Consider the following 17,134-nt stretch of genomic DNA (forward strand, 5'->3'; position numbering starts at 1 on the left):
CAAAAACTTCCATCAGAATCAGCTGATAAACTGTGTTTCCAGGATTTTTGGATAAAACAGCAACTGACTAGTTTGTGGTGCAGCTGATTTTTATTCACGAAGGCTGAGAGCAAAAGTGCTTCCCCTCTGTTATGCATATGCGGAGCAAGAATGATGACTGAGCAGTAGGTTTAATCATTTTTACTGAGTCACGTGGTACACGTTTGTCAACTTACAGTGCAAGATCAGGTGCTACAGTAGTAGAGCAGTTAGCACGATGCTATTACATCCCAGTGCGTAAGAGTTTGGAGCTCAATTTCAACGCCACCTGCAAGGAATTTGTATGTCTTTTGGGTGAGCACATGGGTTTTCTCCAAGTGTTCCACTTTTCTGCCTCAGTTCAAAGACGTACCAGTTAGTAGGTTAATTGGTCATTGTGCTTTGTCCTGTGATTAGGCTAGGGTTATTTAATAAGTGATTCTTTAAAGTTGTTATAGCCAGAGGTGGTAATGGAGACAAGTTCCCACTACCTATTAAATGCTCCCAATGAAGTGTGCCTTAAATAGCCTCTGAAAACCAGCTTCTGGACTTCACATGTGGCTTAACTTCGAAGCCTAGCGGAACCATTGCTACTGACAGGAGAGGAGCAAAGGTGACGCCTTAAAACCAGTAGCTTTGGGCAAAAGGAGCTCGTCAGCCATTGTTGGCAGATCATCTAGGATAAGGAAAACTCTGATCTCAAATCTTCACTGACTTGCAACTATATCCACTCATGGGAAAGGCTTCTGGAGTAAACCCTGAGGGAAAATTCCCTCCGAGTTTACTCCCTGGGGGAGTAGGAGTCCTTGAGGCAGTCTTACGTTGAGTTCAATGCTGACTGACAACTCCTGCAACACCTTGGGTACGAAACTGTATCAACCTCTGTCATTCCTTTGGGTTCATCAGATGCATAAAGAGGGGGATGCTTGCTACACGGGCAACAGGTTACCCTCCATATCGTACTGCACAGGCTTGCGTATCTAGACAACTAGAATGCAGCATCCATAGTCAACACTGACTGACGGAGGCCTCACTCACTCATTAAATAGGTGGGTTGCTGACTGGTGCAGTCCGTTGGGCCAGAAGGGCCTGTTCTAAATGAAATAAATATAATCAACATGCATAAGGAGGGTCTTCCATGCGTAGCAGGCCCAATTGAATCACTGCATGATCAATCAGGTGCATATGCATTAGCTATATTTGCACAATTTATCCAATAAAGCCCACCCTCCACTAACTTTCATGCCCCATGTAAATTCATAAACCCTCCACACAAGCGGACCATCCCTTCAAACCTTTACCCAACATCCTTACCTCTGCTCACTATCTCAGTTTAGCAACAAAATAACAACCTTGGCCACTCGGCACTACAATAGAATTTGTATGTTTTGGTCGAATTGTGTTATTTCTTGTATAATATTGCATATATTATCTTGTTAATTTGTGATTATCTTGTGTATCTGATGCTATGTCCACGTGATGCTGCAGCAAATTTATCATATGTTTACTTATGTTAATGACAATGAACTCAAATTGTACTTTGACATCCCCGACTGCTAATCCCCATCCCAACGTCCACTAAAACTATTAACTACTTCTCTAAGGCATCCTCCCACCTGAGAAAACCCACCCCCCATTCCTTACACCAATAAAAACCTGAACCACTAACCCTCTATATCCAAGCACATATTTCTGCACAGCTGATCCTCCTGACAACTCACTCCTGCTCTTTCCACTTCATTGATCCTGATCAGCTCTTTCTGGCCTTTCAAACAATGCTTTACATTCAGGCTCAGCTTCTAAACAAACTATCTCATCTTCCAGGCCTGTGTCTTTTGTGATACTAAGGCTTAGTCCATCCCAGATTTATCCCATTTCCTTTCCTTACTCCAGACTGGTAAACATAAAGTGGATGACCTCATATGATACTGAATATCTGAGTGATGGAATCACAACAAACATCATTTGGTCCATCACACAGCCACAATTTATATAGGGCAAAATAATTAAAAGCAGCACTGGGCCCTTTGGCTCTGTGACTGTGCTCTTTTCTTTAATAATTGCTAATTTTGATTTCAACCACAACTCCTCATTTCAGTTTACTTCAAATAAGTTTCATCTCATTGCTTAGGGTTGTATATGGTGACATATACTTCGATGATAACGTTACTTTGAACTTCGAAATCTATTGAATCAATGCTCAATTATTTTTTATTATTAATCAGTCACATTTCTGATTTGCTTTTGATTATTCTAAAGATAAAGCCACTGTTATTGTCATCACAATGTCCTCTCATAAATCATTTCACATTTTCCAGCATTTATTAAGTTTATAAAACCTTTTAGTTTTAAAATATTATAAAGTATTTCACATTGTGTTATTACTTCAACTGGAATGGTCAAGAGAGGAAAAAAATCAGTGCTTACTTCGACCTAACGACATTTTGCTCTTATCAAGCTGCTGTCTGTATCGGTGAATGTGTTCGCAACATTCTGCAAAGGCATCTGCACAGGGTTTCCCAGACTTTACTTGTCTCTTTCTTCTACTGCAGCTCAAACGCATCAAGTTGTCTTTCATACCAGCATTGCAACAGTCATACAAAACTCTGTTCCTGAACTTCTTCACTGCAATAAAAAACAAAATTTAAAAAAAGCCTTTATAAAATTTGTGAAAGAGAGTAAGGAATCTAAGACCATAACACAGAGGAGAACAATTAGGTCATTCAGCTCAACATTGCTGATTTATTATCCCTTTCAACCCCATTCTCCTGTCTTCTTCCCATAACCTTTGACACCCTGCCTAAACCAGTACGTATAAATCTCCAGTTTAAATATACTCGATGACTTGTCCCCCACAGCCATCTGTGGTAATGAATTCCACAGACTTACTACTGTCTCGCTAAAGCAATTTCTCCTCACCTCTGTTCTAAATGGATGTCTCTCTATGCTAGGGCTGTGCCCTTTGCTTCTAGATTCCCTGACCATAGGAAACATCCCCTCCACATCCACTCTAAGTCTTTCACCTTTCACCTCTCACTATTCTAAACTCCAGCGAGTACAGGCTTAGAGCCATCAAACGGTCCTCATACACTAATGCTTTAATTCTGGGAATCTTTCTCATGTACCTCCTCTGAATCCCCGCCACCACCCCCCACCCCAATGCCACCACTGCTTACGATACTCCAAGTAAGGCCTCATCAGTGCTTTATAAAGCCTCAACATTACTAGCACAGAATATTTAAATCATCCTTAGTGACAGGAGAGGTACAAAGGATTGAAGGATAGCCAATGTTGTTCCACCAGTTAAGAAAGGCTCTAAACATAAGCCAGGAAATTATAGGCCAGCAAGTCTGACATCAGTTGTGGGAAAGTTACTGGAAGTTATTCTAAGGGACTGGATATATAAGTATTTGGATAGACATGGACTGATTAAGGGTAGTCAGCATGGCTTCATGCATGGTAGGTCATGTCTAACCACTCTTATATAAGAGTTTTTTGAGGAAGTTGTCAGAAAAGTGATTGAAGGCAAGGCAGTGGATGTTGTTTACATAGACTTTAGCAAGGCACTTGACAAGTTCCCACATGGGGGTTTGGTCGAGAAGGTTTAGTTGTTCCACATTCAAGATGAGGTATAATTTAGATTAGACATTGGCTTTGTGGGAGAAGCCAAGGAGTGGTAGTAGATAGTTGCCTCTATAATTGCAGACCTGTGACTAGTAGAGGACCACAAAGACTAGTGCTGTGTCCGTTATTGTTTGTCATCTACATCAATGATCTGGATGATAATGTGGTTAACTGGATCAGCAAGTTTGCCGGAATACAGCAAAGTAGGGGGCGTAGTGAAGAAATCAAAAATCTAATCAAAATCAAATCAAGTTTAATTAGTATTCAACCACACATTGATACAGCTGAATGAATCAGTGCTTCTCTGGGGCCAAGGAGCAAAATATTCAAAGTAGCAAGCAAACATTCAAAATAGTAACATAATTCAAAACAGCAAGCAAAGAAGCATATTCACTCAAAAAAAACATATATATTTAGTCCAAGATCCTGTGCGGCAATATCCAGCAATTGATGGTACAGTCTTCCAGAAGTGGCTTCCAGCTTGTCATTCCACTGCTTGAAAGCTAAAGGGCGGACCGACAGGAGAGACCAGCCCCCTGCTCAGTGCGAATGCCATGTTCCCAGCATCACGCAAGCTTGAGGCTTGAAGCTCAGTGCTCACTACAACTGACGTTACATAGCTTCCATGTCATCTGTCCCACCACCACACAAGGGTAAGAGGCCTGTGGCAACTTACATTATCACTATCCAATAAAGTTACATAAGAACATAAGAAATAGAAGCAGAAGTCGGCCATCTGGCCCGTTAAGCCTGCTCCACCATTCAATTAAATCATGGCTGATCTGGCCATGGACTCATCTCCACCTACTTGCCTTTTCCATATAACCCTTAATTCCCCTACTATGCAAAAATCTATCCAACCTTGTCTTAAATATATTTACTGTAGCCTCCACTGCTTCATTGGGCAGACAGTTCCAAAGAATCACCACTCTCTGGGAAAAGCAGTTCCTTCTCATCTCCATCTTAAAACTACTTCCCCAAATCTTGAGGCTATGTCCCCTAGTTCTAATCTCACTTATCAGTGGAAACAATGTTCTTGCCTCTATCATATCTATCCCTTTCATAATTTTATATGTTTCTGTAGGATCTCCTCTCATTCTTCTAAACTCCAGCAAGTTCAGTCCCAGGCGACTCAACCTCTCCTTCTGCAATCACAAGTGAACTGTCTGAAACAATTTCCCTTCATTATACTGCATCATCTTCAATGCCTTTGAGTAGCAGGCAGCAACACAGTCGGCAGACAGGTCAGCTCTTTAGTTCCCAAAATGGTTCCTCCGACATCCCGACAGTCTCCTCCAAAATCCGACCAGCTCCTTTCCCAACATCTTAGACCATAAGACAAAGGAGCAGAAGTTGGCCATTCGGCCCATCAATTCTGCTCCGCCATTTTATTATGAGCTGATCCATTCTCTCATTTAGTCCCACTCCCCGCCTTCTCACCATAACCTTTGATGCCCTGGCTACTCAGATACTTATCAATCTCTGCCTTAAATACACCCGATGACCTGACCTCCACTGCTGCCCGTGGCAACAAATTCCACAGATTCACCACCCTCTGACTAAAATAATTTCTTTGCATCTCTGTTCTGAATGGGCACCCTTCAATCCTTAAATCATGTCCTCTCGTTCTTGACTCCCCCATCATGGGAAACAACTTTGCCACATCCACTCTGTCCATGCCTTTCAACATTCAAAATGTTTCTGTGAGGTCCCCCCTCATTCTTCTAAACTCCAAGGAGTACAGCCCAAGAGCGGACAAACGTTCCTCATATCTTAACCCTCTCATTCCCGGAATCATTCTAGTGAATCATCTCTGAACCCTCTCTAATGTCAGAACATCCTTTCTTAAATAAGGAGCCCAGACCTGCACATAGTACTCCAAGTGACATCTTGCCCGTCTCCTTCACCGACATCCCAGCCAGCCTCTTCAACACCTCATTTGGCTACTTCTCCAACATCCTGGCCAGCCCTTACAACACTTTGGCCGGCTCCACTGCTGACACCAGGCCAGCTACTTCTATCAACAAGCAGCTTACTGATGGAGTAGCCCAGCAGCACCCAATGTTCTTGGAGTAGAATAGTCTTTGGATCGTAGGAAACAATTTTTTACAAAGAAAAAAGCACCTTTAGTTGGCCCCTGAGAGGCCTCTGTATTTACATGCTCCGCCATCTTACCAGAAGCAAGGATGACTACCAGGGCTTGCAGAAGAATCTGGATCAGCTGGAAAAATGGGCTGAGATATGGCAGAAGGAACTGAATGCGGGCAAGTCTGAGGTAGGACCAGCCAAGGTAGGTCTTACACAATGAACGGTAGAGCACTGAGGAGTGTGGTAGAACAAAGGGATCTGGGAATACAGGTCCATAATTCATTGAAAGTGGCACCATAGGTAGATAGGATCATAAAGAAAACTTTCGGCATATTGGCATTACTATAATCAAAGCATTGAGTACAGGAAATGTGATGTTATGTTGAAGTTGTATAAGGTGTTGGTGAGGCCTAATTTGGAGTATTGTGTGCAGATTTGGTCACCTACCTACATGAAAGATGTAAATAAGGTTGAAAGAGCACTGAGAAAATTTACAAGGATGTTGCCGTGTCAGGAGGACCTGAGTTATATGGAAACATTGAATAGGTAGGACTGTTCCTAAGGAATATCAGTAGAATGTGGAATACTGAGAGGAGATTTGACAGAGGTATACAAAATTATGAGGGGTATAGATAGGATAATGTAAGCAGGCTTTTTCCACTGAGGTTGGGTGGGACTTCTATCCATGCTTGTATCTCTCCTGTAATCCATGGGCACTTATCATGTAATGCAGCCTCCTATGCAGAAATTTGTCAAAGACTTCTGAAAAAAAAACAAATTAAGCAACATTCACTGACTTGCCTTTGTCTATCCCAGTTATTATTTCCTCAAAGACTCCCAAAAGATTGGTCAGACCAGGTTTCCCCTTGAGGAAACTATGCTGACTTTGGCCTATTTTATCATGTCCGTCTAAGCACTCCGAAACCTCATCCTTGGCAATGGGCATATCTTCTCTAGCATCATCTTCCCTACCACTGAAGTCATGCTACCTGGCCTAAAATATCTTAATTTCTGCCTCCCTCCCTTAAAGAGCAGAGAGGTGTTCGCAATTTTCCAGTCCTCTGGACTATTCCAGAATCTCGTGATTGTTGAAAGATCATTACTGATGTCTCCACATTTTCATCTGCTACTTCTTTCAGAACTCTGGAGTTTAGTTTATCCAGTCCAGGTGGCCTACCTATCTTCAGACTTTTCAGCTTCCCAAGCTTAGTAATTACTCTCCTTAGTAATAGCATCTACACTCAGTTCTGTCCTCTGACATTCTTGAATTTCTCGCATAATGATAGTGTCTTCCATAGTGAAGACTGACACAAGATATTTATTTAGTTTGTCTGCCATAGTTTAGTCCTCCATAACTATCAGCTGTCCAATATCCACTTTCATCTCTCTTTATTCATTATATATCTAAAAAATATTTTGTATCCTCTTTTATATTATTGGCTAGCTTAACTTTATATTTCATCTTCTCTCTCCTTATGATTTGTTCAGTTGCCTTCTGTTGGTTTTTAAAAGCTTCCTAAATTTCAAATGTCCCACTGATTTTTGCTATATTATATATCCTCTCTTTTGCTTTTATGCTGTCTTTGATTTCCCTTGTCATAGTGTCATAGAGTCATAGAACACTACAAGACAGAAACAAAGCAAGCAAGAAACAAGGGTAGTGAATCTGTGGAATGCTCTGCCACTGTGGTGGAGACCAGGACGATAGGTTAACTTAAGGTGGAAATTGATCGTTTCTTGATCCGTTATGGCATTAAAGGATATGGCAAGAAGACAGGTGTATGGGGTTGAGTGGAATCAGAGATCACCCTGTCATGGTCCGGATCAGGGTCCCTTTAAATTTACCTTGTTTATGTTACGATCCGGACCGTTGATTCCCTGTTTTCCCGTGTCCCTCGGCTTTGGTGATTAGAGGCAATTAACGCTCGGCTGAACCGATAGTTTATAGTCTCTGGCTTTCAGCCGTTCGGCGTGGGAGCGTCTGCAAAGTCATCAAAGGTACGCTGTGCCAATGTTATCTGGCCGGAGCAAGCCTAGTCTCTGCCGAAGCGAGTGCCGGTAATTCGCCCTTCCTCACCGGAGCAACACCGTCCGGTTACCTTGCCGATGCGAGCCTGCAAAGTTTCCTCATCAAGGTGGGTCCGTCAGTTAACCCGCCGCAGAAAATCAGGTGCCGCTGTCCACTGTTCCTGGGCCGAGTCTAGAGCTCGCCACTACCCGGAGATTCCAAGTACCATGTCCTGGCTCCAGCGACATCCAAGTACCACGTCCAAGTCCTGGCTCCAGCGGCATCCAAGTACCACGTCCAAGTCCTGGCCCTGGCAGTCTGTGATTCCTGTCTGAATCCCTTCTCTGCCCCTCTCGCCTCTGGCCCTCATCTGTAGCCCTCGCCTGCATCTCAGTCTAGTTCTATTGCTGGAGCTAGATAGGAACTGTGTTGTTCTTTGGTGTTTGTCTTGTCTTGTCCTCGCCTCTGTGGGGTAAGTCAGGCCGTCTTGCTGTTGCCCCGCAGGTGTCATGAGTCCCGGCCCTATCTCCTGTACCCAAGGAGGGTCCCGACTCTCTGTTCTGTGTGTGAGTTCCGGCCCTATGTCCTGTATCCAACAAGGAGTCCCGACTCTCTGTTCTGTGTGTGAGTCCCGGCCCTATATCCTGTTTCCAAGGAGGAGTCCTGACTCTGTGTTCTGTGTATGTGTCTATGGTTCCATGTACCTGCTCTCCTGAGACCGAGGCTCTGTTTTCCATGTTCCTCCTCTCCCTAGCCCATGTCATGTCCATGCCTGGTTCTGGGGTCCGAGCCAGAGGCAAGACCCAGGTACTGGGTCCTTTCCCAGTCTCTGGCTCGGAGTCCATACCCTGGCCTCTTCATGTCTCCTCTAGTTCTGGGATCCAATTCCGAGTCCAAGCCCAGACCCTTAGTCCCAGCCTAGTCGTAGTTCTGAGTCCTTGCCCAGTTCGCTATTCCTGCTCCTGCCTTGCTCTCCTGGTATCGAACAATAAACTAAATCTAAGTAACCTCACAAGATGTGTCTTGCATTTGGGTCCACCCTTGCTCCCAATGCCCTCGACATTGTGACACACCCATGATGTAATGATGGAGCAGATTCAATGGGCTGAATGGCCTAATTCTGCTCCTATGTCTTATGGTCTCTTCCCACCACCACTAATGAAAGCCATGATCAGTTTATCACATCATTGGTATACACGAGAGTTCCTACTTCCAAGAAGGAAACTTAGGAATATAAGAACATAAGAAATAAGAGCAGGAGTAGGCCATCTGGCCTGACGAGCCTGCTCCAATATTTAATAACATCATGGCTGATCTGGCTGTGGACTCATTTCCACCTACCTGCCTTTTTCCCATAACCCTTAATTCCCCTACTATGAAAAAATCTATCCAACTTTGTCTTAAATAATTTTACTGAAGTAGCCTCCACTGTTTCATTGGGCAGAGAATTCCACAGATTCACCACTCTCTGGAAAAAGCAGTTCTTCCTCATCTCTGCCCTAAATCTACTCCCCCAAATTTTGTGGCCGTGTCCCCTAGTTCTAGTCTCACCTACCAGTGGAAACAACTTTCCTGCCCCTATCTTATCTATCCCTTTCATAATTTTATGTTTCTATAAGATCTCCACTCATTCTTCTGAATTCCAACCAGTCCCAGGCGACTTAATCTCTCCTCATAGTCTAAGCCCCTCATCTCTGGAATCAAAAGGGTGAACCACCTCTGCACTGACTCCAAAGCCAGTATAACCTTCCTCGAGTAAGGAGACCAGAACTGCACTCAGTACTCCAGGTGGGGCCTCACCAGTACCCTGTACAGTTGCAGCATAACCTCCCTGCTCTTAACTTCAATCCCTCTAGCAATGAAGGCCAACATCCCATTTGCCTTCTTGATAGCCTGCTGCACCTGCAAACCAACCTTCTGTGATTCATGCACAAGCATTCCCAAGTCCCTCTGTATAGCAGCATGCTGCAAATGTTACCATTTAAATAATAATCTGTTCTTCCAAAGTGCCTCGCATTTACCAACATTGTACTCCATCTGCTAGACCCTTACCCACTCACTTAACCTATCTATATCTTTCTGCAGACTCCATATTTTCTGTACAATTTGCTTTTCTACTCAATTTAGTATCATCAGCGAACATAGATACACTACACTGGGTCCCCTCTTCCAGATCATTAATGTATATCATGGACAGTTGTGGGCCCAGCACTGACACCTGATGCACATTGCTCACCACTGGTTGCCAACCAGAGTAACACCCATGTATCCCAACTCTCTGCTTTCTATTGGTTAACTAATCCTCTATCCATGCTAATACGTTGCTCCCAACTCTATGCTTCCTTATCTTATGGATAAGTCTTTTATATGGCACCTTATCCAATGCCTTCTGGAAATCCAAGTAAATAATGTCCATCTGATCCCCTCTATCCACTGCACTCATTATATCCTCAAGGGAATGCAGTAAGTTTGTCAAATAGGACCTGCCTTTGCTGAATCCATGATGCATTTGCCTGATGGTCCATTTCTTTCTGGATGCCTCGCTATTTCTTCTTTAGTGATAGCTCCAATCATTTTCCCAACTACAGATGTTAAACTAACTGGCCTATAATTACTTGCCTTTTGCCTACATCCTTCTTTGAACAGTGGTGTGACATTCACTGTCTTCCAGTCCGCTGAGACCTGCCCAGAGTCCAGAGAATTTTGGTAAATTATCACCAAAGCCCCTATTATAACTTTTGCCATTTCATTCAGTATGCCAGGGGACTTATCTATCCTTAGGCCCACTAATTTGCTCAGCAGTATCTCTTTAGTGATAGCTATTGTATCGAGGTCCTCACCTCCCATTGCATCCATAACATCTCTCTTTGGCATGTCAGATGTGTCCTCCACTGCGAAGACTGACACGAAATTGTCATTCAAAGCCTCTGCCGTTTCCTCATTATCCTACATCAATTCTGTCTTCTTGTCCTCCAAGGGACCTACATTCACTTTAGCCACCCTTTTCCACTTCATATAATTATAAAAACTTTTACCATCTATTTTTATATTTTGTGCTAGTTTGTTTTCATAATCTAGCTTCCCTTTCTTTATTGCTCACTTAGTGGTTCTTTGTTACTTTTTAAAGTTTTCCCAATCTTCCAGTTTCCCAATACTCTTGGCAACTTTGTATGCATGGACTTCTTGTTTGATGCCTTGTTTTATTTCCTTAATTATGCAAGGATGGCTCCCCCCACCCTTACTGTCCCTGCTTTTAACTGCAATATAGTTTTATTGAGCACTGGGAAAAGTCTCTTTGAAAGCCTTCCACTGTTCCTCAACTGTCCAACCATATAGCCTGTGTTCCCAGTCTACATTAGCCAAATTCTCCCTCATCCCATAGTAGTCTCCATTGTTTAGGCATAATATACTGGTTTTAGATCAAACTTCTGCACCCTCCATTTGTATGAGAGACTCAATAATACTGTGATCATTCTTTCCACGAGGATCCCTCACGTCAAGATCACTAATTTTACCTGTCTCATTACACAGGACCAGATCTAAGATAGAACGTTCCCTTGTAGGTTCAGTAACTGGTAAGGCCTCACCTGGAGTATTGTGAGCAATTTTGGGTCCAAATCTAAAAAAGACATTGGGGAGGGTTCAGGGGAGGTTCACGAAAATTATTTCAGGATTGAAAGGCTTAAAATACAAGGAACGTTTAATGTCTCTGGGCCTCTACTTACTGGAATTCTGAAGAATGAGGGGTGACCTCATTGAAACCTATTGAATGTAGAAATGCCTCGATAGAATGGAAGTGGAGAGTATATGGAGAGTTGGAGGAGTCTAAAACCAGAAGACACTGCCTTAGAATAGAGGGTTATCCTTTTAGAACAGAGATGAAAAAGGACTTCTTTAGCCAGAGAGCAGTGAATCTGTGGAATTTGTTGCCATTGACAGCTGTCACTGGGTATATTTAAGGCAGAGTTTGATAGACTCTTGATTATTAGGTCATAAAGGGATACAGGGAAAAGGCAGGAGATTGTGACTGAGAGCAAAAACGGATCAGCCACGATGAAAAAGCAGAGTACACTTGATGGGCCAAATGGCCTAATTCAGCTCGTATATCTTATGGTCTAAGGCCTTTGACCCATCTAGTCTGTGCAAAACCATTAATGTTTAGTTCCATTGAGTTCCACCCAGACCATAGCCCTCCATACCTCTCCCAACCATGTACCTATCGACCTTGGCATTGACAGCACATTCCACACACTCACCACCCTCTGAGTGAAGGAATCCCTCTTCTTGTTTCCCTTAAACATTTCACCTTCCACCCTTAATGCACAGCATTTAGCTCTAGTCTCACCCATCCTCAGTGGAAAAAGCCCACTTGCATTTACCTTATCTATACCCCTCATAATTTTGTATACTTCTATCAAATTTCCCTTAAACTTCTACGTTCGAAGGAATAAAGTCCTAACCTATTAAACCTTTCCCCTCTGAATCAGGTCAAGCCCTGGCAACATCCTTGTAAACTTTCTCTGCACTGTTTCAATCTTATCTACATCTTTCTGTAGGTAGGTTACTAAAACTCCACACAATACTCCAAATTAGGCCTCACCAACATCTTATACAATTTCATCCTAACAAAAGGACTAGATAGGGCAGATGTGGAGAGGATTTTTCCTATAGTGGGAGCAATCAGAGCTAGAGGGCAGAGCCTCAAAATTGAGGGGCAACTTTTTAGAACAGAGGTAAGGAGGAATTCTTTTAGCCAGAGAGAGGTGAATCCGTGAACTGCTCTGCCACAGACTGCGGTGGAAGCCAAGTCCACGGATATATTTAAAGCAGAAGTTGATAGTTTCCTGATCAATCAGGGCATCAAAGGATATGGCAAGAAGGCAGGTGTATGGGGTCGAGTGGGATCTGGAATTAGCCATGATGGAATGGCGGAGGGACTCGATCGGCTGAATGGCCTAATCCTGCTCCACTGTCTTATGGTCTTAGGGTGAACCCAACTCCTGTATTCAATATATTGATTAATGAATGGAATTGTGGCAAAAGCTTTCTTCAGCTCTCTATCTACCTGTAACACCACTTTCAAGTAGTTATGAATCTGTATTCCCAGATCCCTCGGTTTTACTGCACTCCTCAGTGCCCTCCTGCTCACCATGTAAGACCTACCCTCTCAAAGTGCAACAAGTTACACTTCCCTTCATTAACAAACATGAGAAAATCTGCAGGTGCTGGAATTTCAAAGCAAAACACACAAAATGCTGGAGAAACTCAGTAGGCCAGGCAGCATCTATGGAAAAGAGTAAATGGCTGATGTTTGGGCCAAGACCCTTCATCGGAACTCCAATTGCTTGTGGCAGGTTCCTCCAACATTTTGTGTGCTTTGTCTGCATTAAATTCTATCTGACATTTTCATTCCAGCTGGTCCAGATCCTGTTCCAAGTTTTGATAATCTTCTTCACTATCCACTACATCCTAAATCTTGGAAACTGCAAACTTTCTGATCCAGTTTACCACATTATCTTCCAGATCACTGATATAGATGACAAAAAACAAGGGATCCAACACCGATCCATGTGGCACAGTTCCTGACAGAGAAGCAACCATCTACAATCATTCTCTAGTTTCTTCCATGAAATTCATACCTATTCCAAATTGCTAAATCCAATTTACTACCTCACCTTCAATGCCAAGAGACCAAAACTTCTTGACCAACCTCCCATGCGGGTCCTTATCAAGTGTCTTGCTAAAGTCCATGTATACAATATCCACTGCCTTACCTTCGCCAACTTTCCTTGTAATTTCCTTGAAAACTCTATAAAAAGACTTACTATACACAAAGCCATGTTGACTATCCCTAATCAGTCCCTGTCTTTCCAAATACTTATATATCCAGTCCCTTAGAATACCTTCCAATAACTTACCCACAAGTGATGCCAGACTCACTGGCCTATAGTTTCATGAGTTATTCTTAAATCCTTACATAAACAGCATAACAACATTCAATATCCTCCAATCCTCTATCAGCTCACCTGTGGCTAAAGATGTTTTAAATATCATTGCTAGGGTCCCTGCAAATTCTGCACTAGTCTCACAATGGGTCCATGGGAACTCCTTGACAGGCACTGGAGATTTATCCACTCTAATTTGCCTCAAGACAGCAAATTCTTCCTCTCTGTTACCTATATAGGGTCTACTCTGCTCTCTGCTGCATTGCCTTACATCTATAGACTCTGTTTGTCTCCCGAGTAAATACAAATGTAAGAAGGCCATTCATAACCTCCCCCATCTCTTTCCTCTCCATGCATATTACCTGTCTTATATTCCAGAAGACCAATTTTTCCCTTTGCTATCTTTTTGCTCTTAATCTATCAATAGAAGCCAGAAGGATTCTCCTTCACCTTGTCTGCTACAGCAACCTCATATCTTCTTTTAGCTCAAAAAACAACATACATCAAAGTTGCTGGTGAACGCAGCAGGCCAAGCAGCATCTATAGGAAGAGGTGTAGTTGACGTTTCAGGCCGAGACCCTTCGTCAGGACTAACTGAAGGAAGAGTGAGTAAGGGATTTGGATCTTCTTTTAGTTCTCTTGATTTCCTTCTTAAGTGTCCTCTTACATTTTTGTATTCCTTAAATACTTTATTTGTTCCTACTTGCCTTTATCTGCTATGCACCTCCTTTTTTTCCTTAACCAGGACCTGAATATCTCTTGAAAACCAAGGTTCCCTAAACCTGTTATCTTTCCCTTTTATTATGACAGAACATACAAGCTCTGTACTCACAGAATTTCACTTTTGAAGTCATCTTTACCAATCCACACTCACAGATCATTTCTGATACTGTCAAAATTGGCATTTCTCCAATTTGGAATTTCATCCCAGGGACCAAACCTATCCTTTTCCATAATTATCTTGCAGCTCATGGCAGTATGATCATTAGATGCAAAGTGTCCCTTGATACAAAGTTCTATCACCTGCCCTGTCTCAGTCCCTAAAAGACCATAAGACCATAAGATATAGGAGAAGCATTAGGTCATCTAGCCCATCAAGTCTGCTCTGCCATTCAATCATTTTTTTCTCCTCCTCAACCCCAGGACCTGGCCTTCTCCCCGTAACCTTTGATGCCATGTCCAATCAAGAACCCATCAATCTCTGCCTTAAATACACCTAACAACTTGGGTTCCACTGCTGCATGTGGCAACAAATTCCACAAATTCACCACCCTTTGGCCATGCCCTCTTGTCCTTGACTCTCCCAGCATGGGAAACATCCTTTCCACATCTACTCTGTCTAGGCCTTTTAACATTCGAAAGGGTTCAATGAGATTTCCCTCATCCTTCTGAATTCCAGTAAATACAGACCCAGAGCCATCAAATGTTCCTTGTATTATAACCCCTTCACCTTTCATTCCTGGAATCATCCTTGTGAACCTCTTCTGGGCCCTCTCCAATCAAAGGAGATCTAGTATCACACTCTGTCTAGTTGGGACTTCTATGTGCTGATTAAGGAAACTTTCCTGAACACAATTGACAAACTGTTTCCCATTCCGTCATTTTACAGTATGTTATCAAAACTTTATGTTTCCTTGAACAGTCTGTAATCTCTCTACAAATTTGCTCCTCTAAATCCCATGGACTGTTGGGTGGTCTATAATATAATCTCATTAATGTGGCCTTGGCTTTCTTATTCAACAGATCTACCTATAAAGCCACACTAGATAAGCTCTCAAGTCTGCCCTGACAAAGCACTGCCATGACATTTTCCCTGACTTGTAATACCACCCCTCCCCCTTTACTCCATCCTGCTCTATCACATCTAAAACAACAGAACCTTGGAACTTTGAGCTTTTAGTCCTGCCCTACCTGCAACCATGTCTCTCTAATGGCTACAATATCATAATTCCACATGCTGATCCATCTGCCTAAGCTCATCTGCCTTTCCTACAATACTCCTTGCATTGAAATATATGCAGCTCCAAACATTAGTTTCACTATGCTTGACCCTTTGATTCCTGTCTTTGTATTTAGCCTTGACAACATCTTTTCCCACAACCACTCTACTATCTACTTTCAGATCAAAACCCTGGAGGTCCTATTCTTTAACTTAGCACCTAACTCTCTGAAATCACTGTGTAAGACCTCATCACCCATCCTACCCATGTCATTAGTACTCATGTGGACCACAACCGAAAAATGCTTGCCCTCCCACTTATGAATGTTATGTACTCGATCTGAGATGTCACTGGCCCTGGCACCCAGGAGGTAACAAACCATCCAGGAATCTCGTTTTCATTCACAGAACCTCCTTTGGGTTCCTCTTCTGAACAAATTCCCGAACATTGTTGCATGCCTCTTCTCCCCACTTCACTTCTAAGCACAGAGCAGATTCACTAGCTGTTAGACCATAAAAGTAGAAGGCACAGGAGCAGAATTAGGCCTTTCAGCCCATCAAGTCTGCTCCACATTCCATCATGACTGATCCTGGATACCACACAACCCAATAAACCTGCCTTCTTGCCATATCCTTTGAGCCCCAATAAATAAGTAAACAATCAGCTTCCACTTTAAATATACCCATGGACTTGGAGTCCATCTTAACCATCCTTGACAAAATAGTGGCAAAATGTGCTTTTAAAACTCTGCAGAACTTCTGTTGGAAGTACTCCCTCTGCATGGTTAGGCTCCAAGGATTCTGGATTTGCTCTGAATTCCAGTATTTAGACTCAGTGGTGAAGAAACTTCTTCAGCGATTTCCAAAACAGGATGGTTTATGACTTAGAGAGGAGAGGAGGTTAGCAGTGTTTCCAAGCCTTTGGTGTCTTTGTACTCCTTGGTAGTAGAGTTCTGGGTTTAGGAGATGATACTGGAGGACTGTATTTTAGATGGTATGCCAATGCGGGAGGAAACAAATATTTAGAACTGTTAATAAGGAGCCAATAAAACAGGCTGTTTAGTTCTAGATGGTGTCAACATTCCTGTGGGTTGTTGGAACTCCACTTATCCAAGAAAATTGAGTTTTTCTATCATCCTCCTGACGTGCCTTGTGAATTAACAAAAACTTTTCAGGAGTCAGGCACTTGGTACTTGCGACAGGATACCTGTGGTGATATCATGTGCCATTGCAAGTGAACCAAAACGATATTCAGTTTAAACTTGGTACTGGAGCACAAATAAATGTCCTAGCAGAATCTGAGTTTAAAGCATTAAAGCCAAGACCAAAGTTACATCAGACAAGTATAAAAGTAACTGGGTATTCAGTTGCAGACATTCCAGTTAAAGGAACATGTGTGGCAAAAGTATCACACAAAAATATTGAGCACACGCTTTCACTTGTGGTCGTGCCAAAGAATGTACAGTCAATACTGGGTTTATCTGCCTGTGAGAGACTGAATTTGGTGTAAAG

At 42.7% G+C, this 17,134-nt stretch overlaps 1 protein-coding gene across 1 annotated transcript in view; it reads right to left on the reverse strand.

The window, feature by feature from the left end:
- Window positions 1-17,134, reverse strand: part of LOC134339400 (complement C3-like) — a 219,169-nt gene that overhangs the window by 111,541 nt on the left and 90,494 nt on the right. The window contains exon 17 of the mRNA XM_063035863.1: window positions 2,446-2,643. Within this exon, the coding sequence (XP_062891933.1) occupies window positions 2,446-2,643 (198 nt within the window). The remainder of the gene's footprint in view (window positions 1-2,445; window positions 2,644-17,134) is intronic.

This window comes from Mobula hypostoma, chromosome 29 (assembly GCF_963921235.1).
Source record: "Mobula hypostoma chromosome 29, sMobHyp1.1, whole genome shotgun sequence".
In the NCBI taxonomy this organism is placed as follows: Eukaryota; Metazoa; Chordata; class Chondrichthyes; order Myliobatiformes; family Myliobatidae; genus Mobula; species Mobula hypostoma.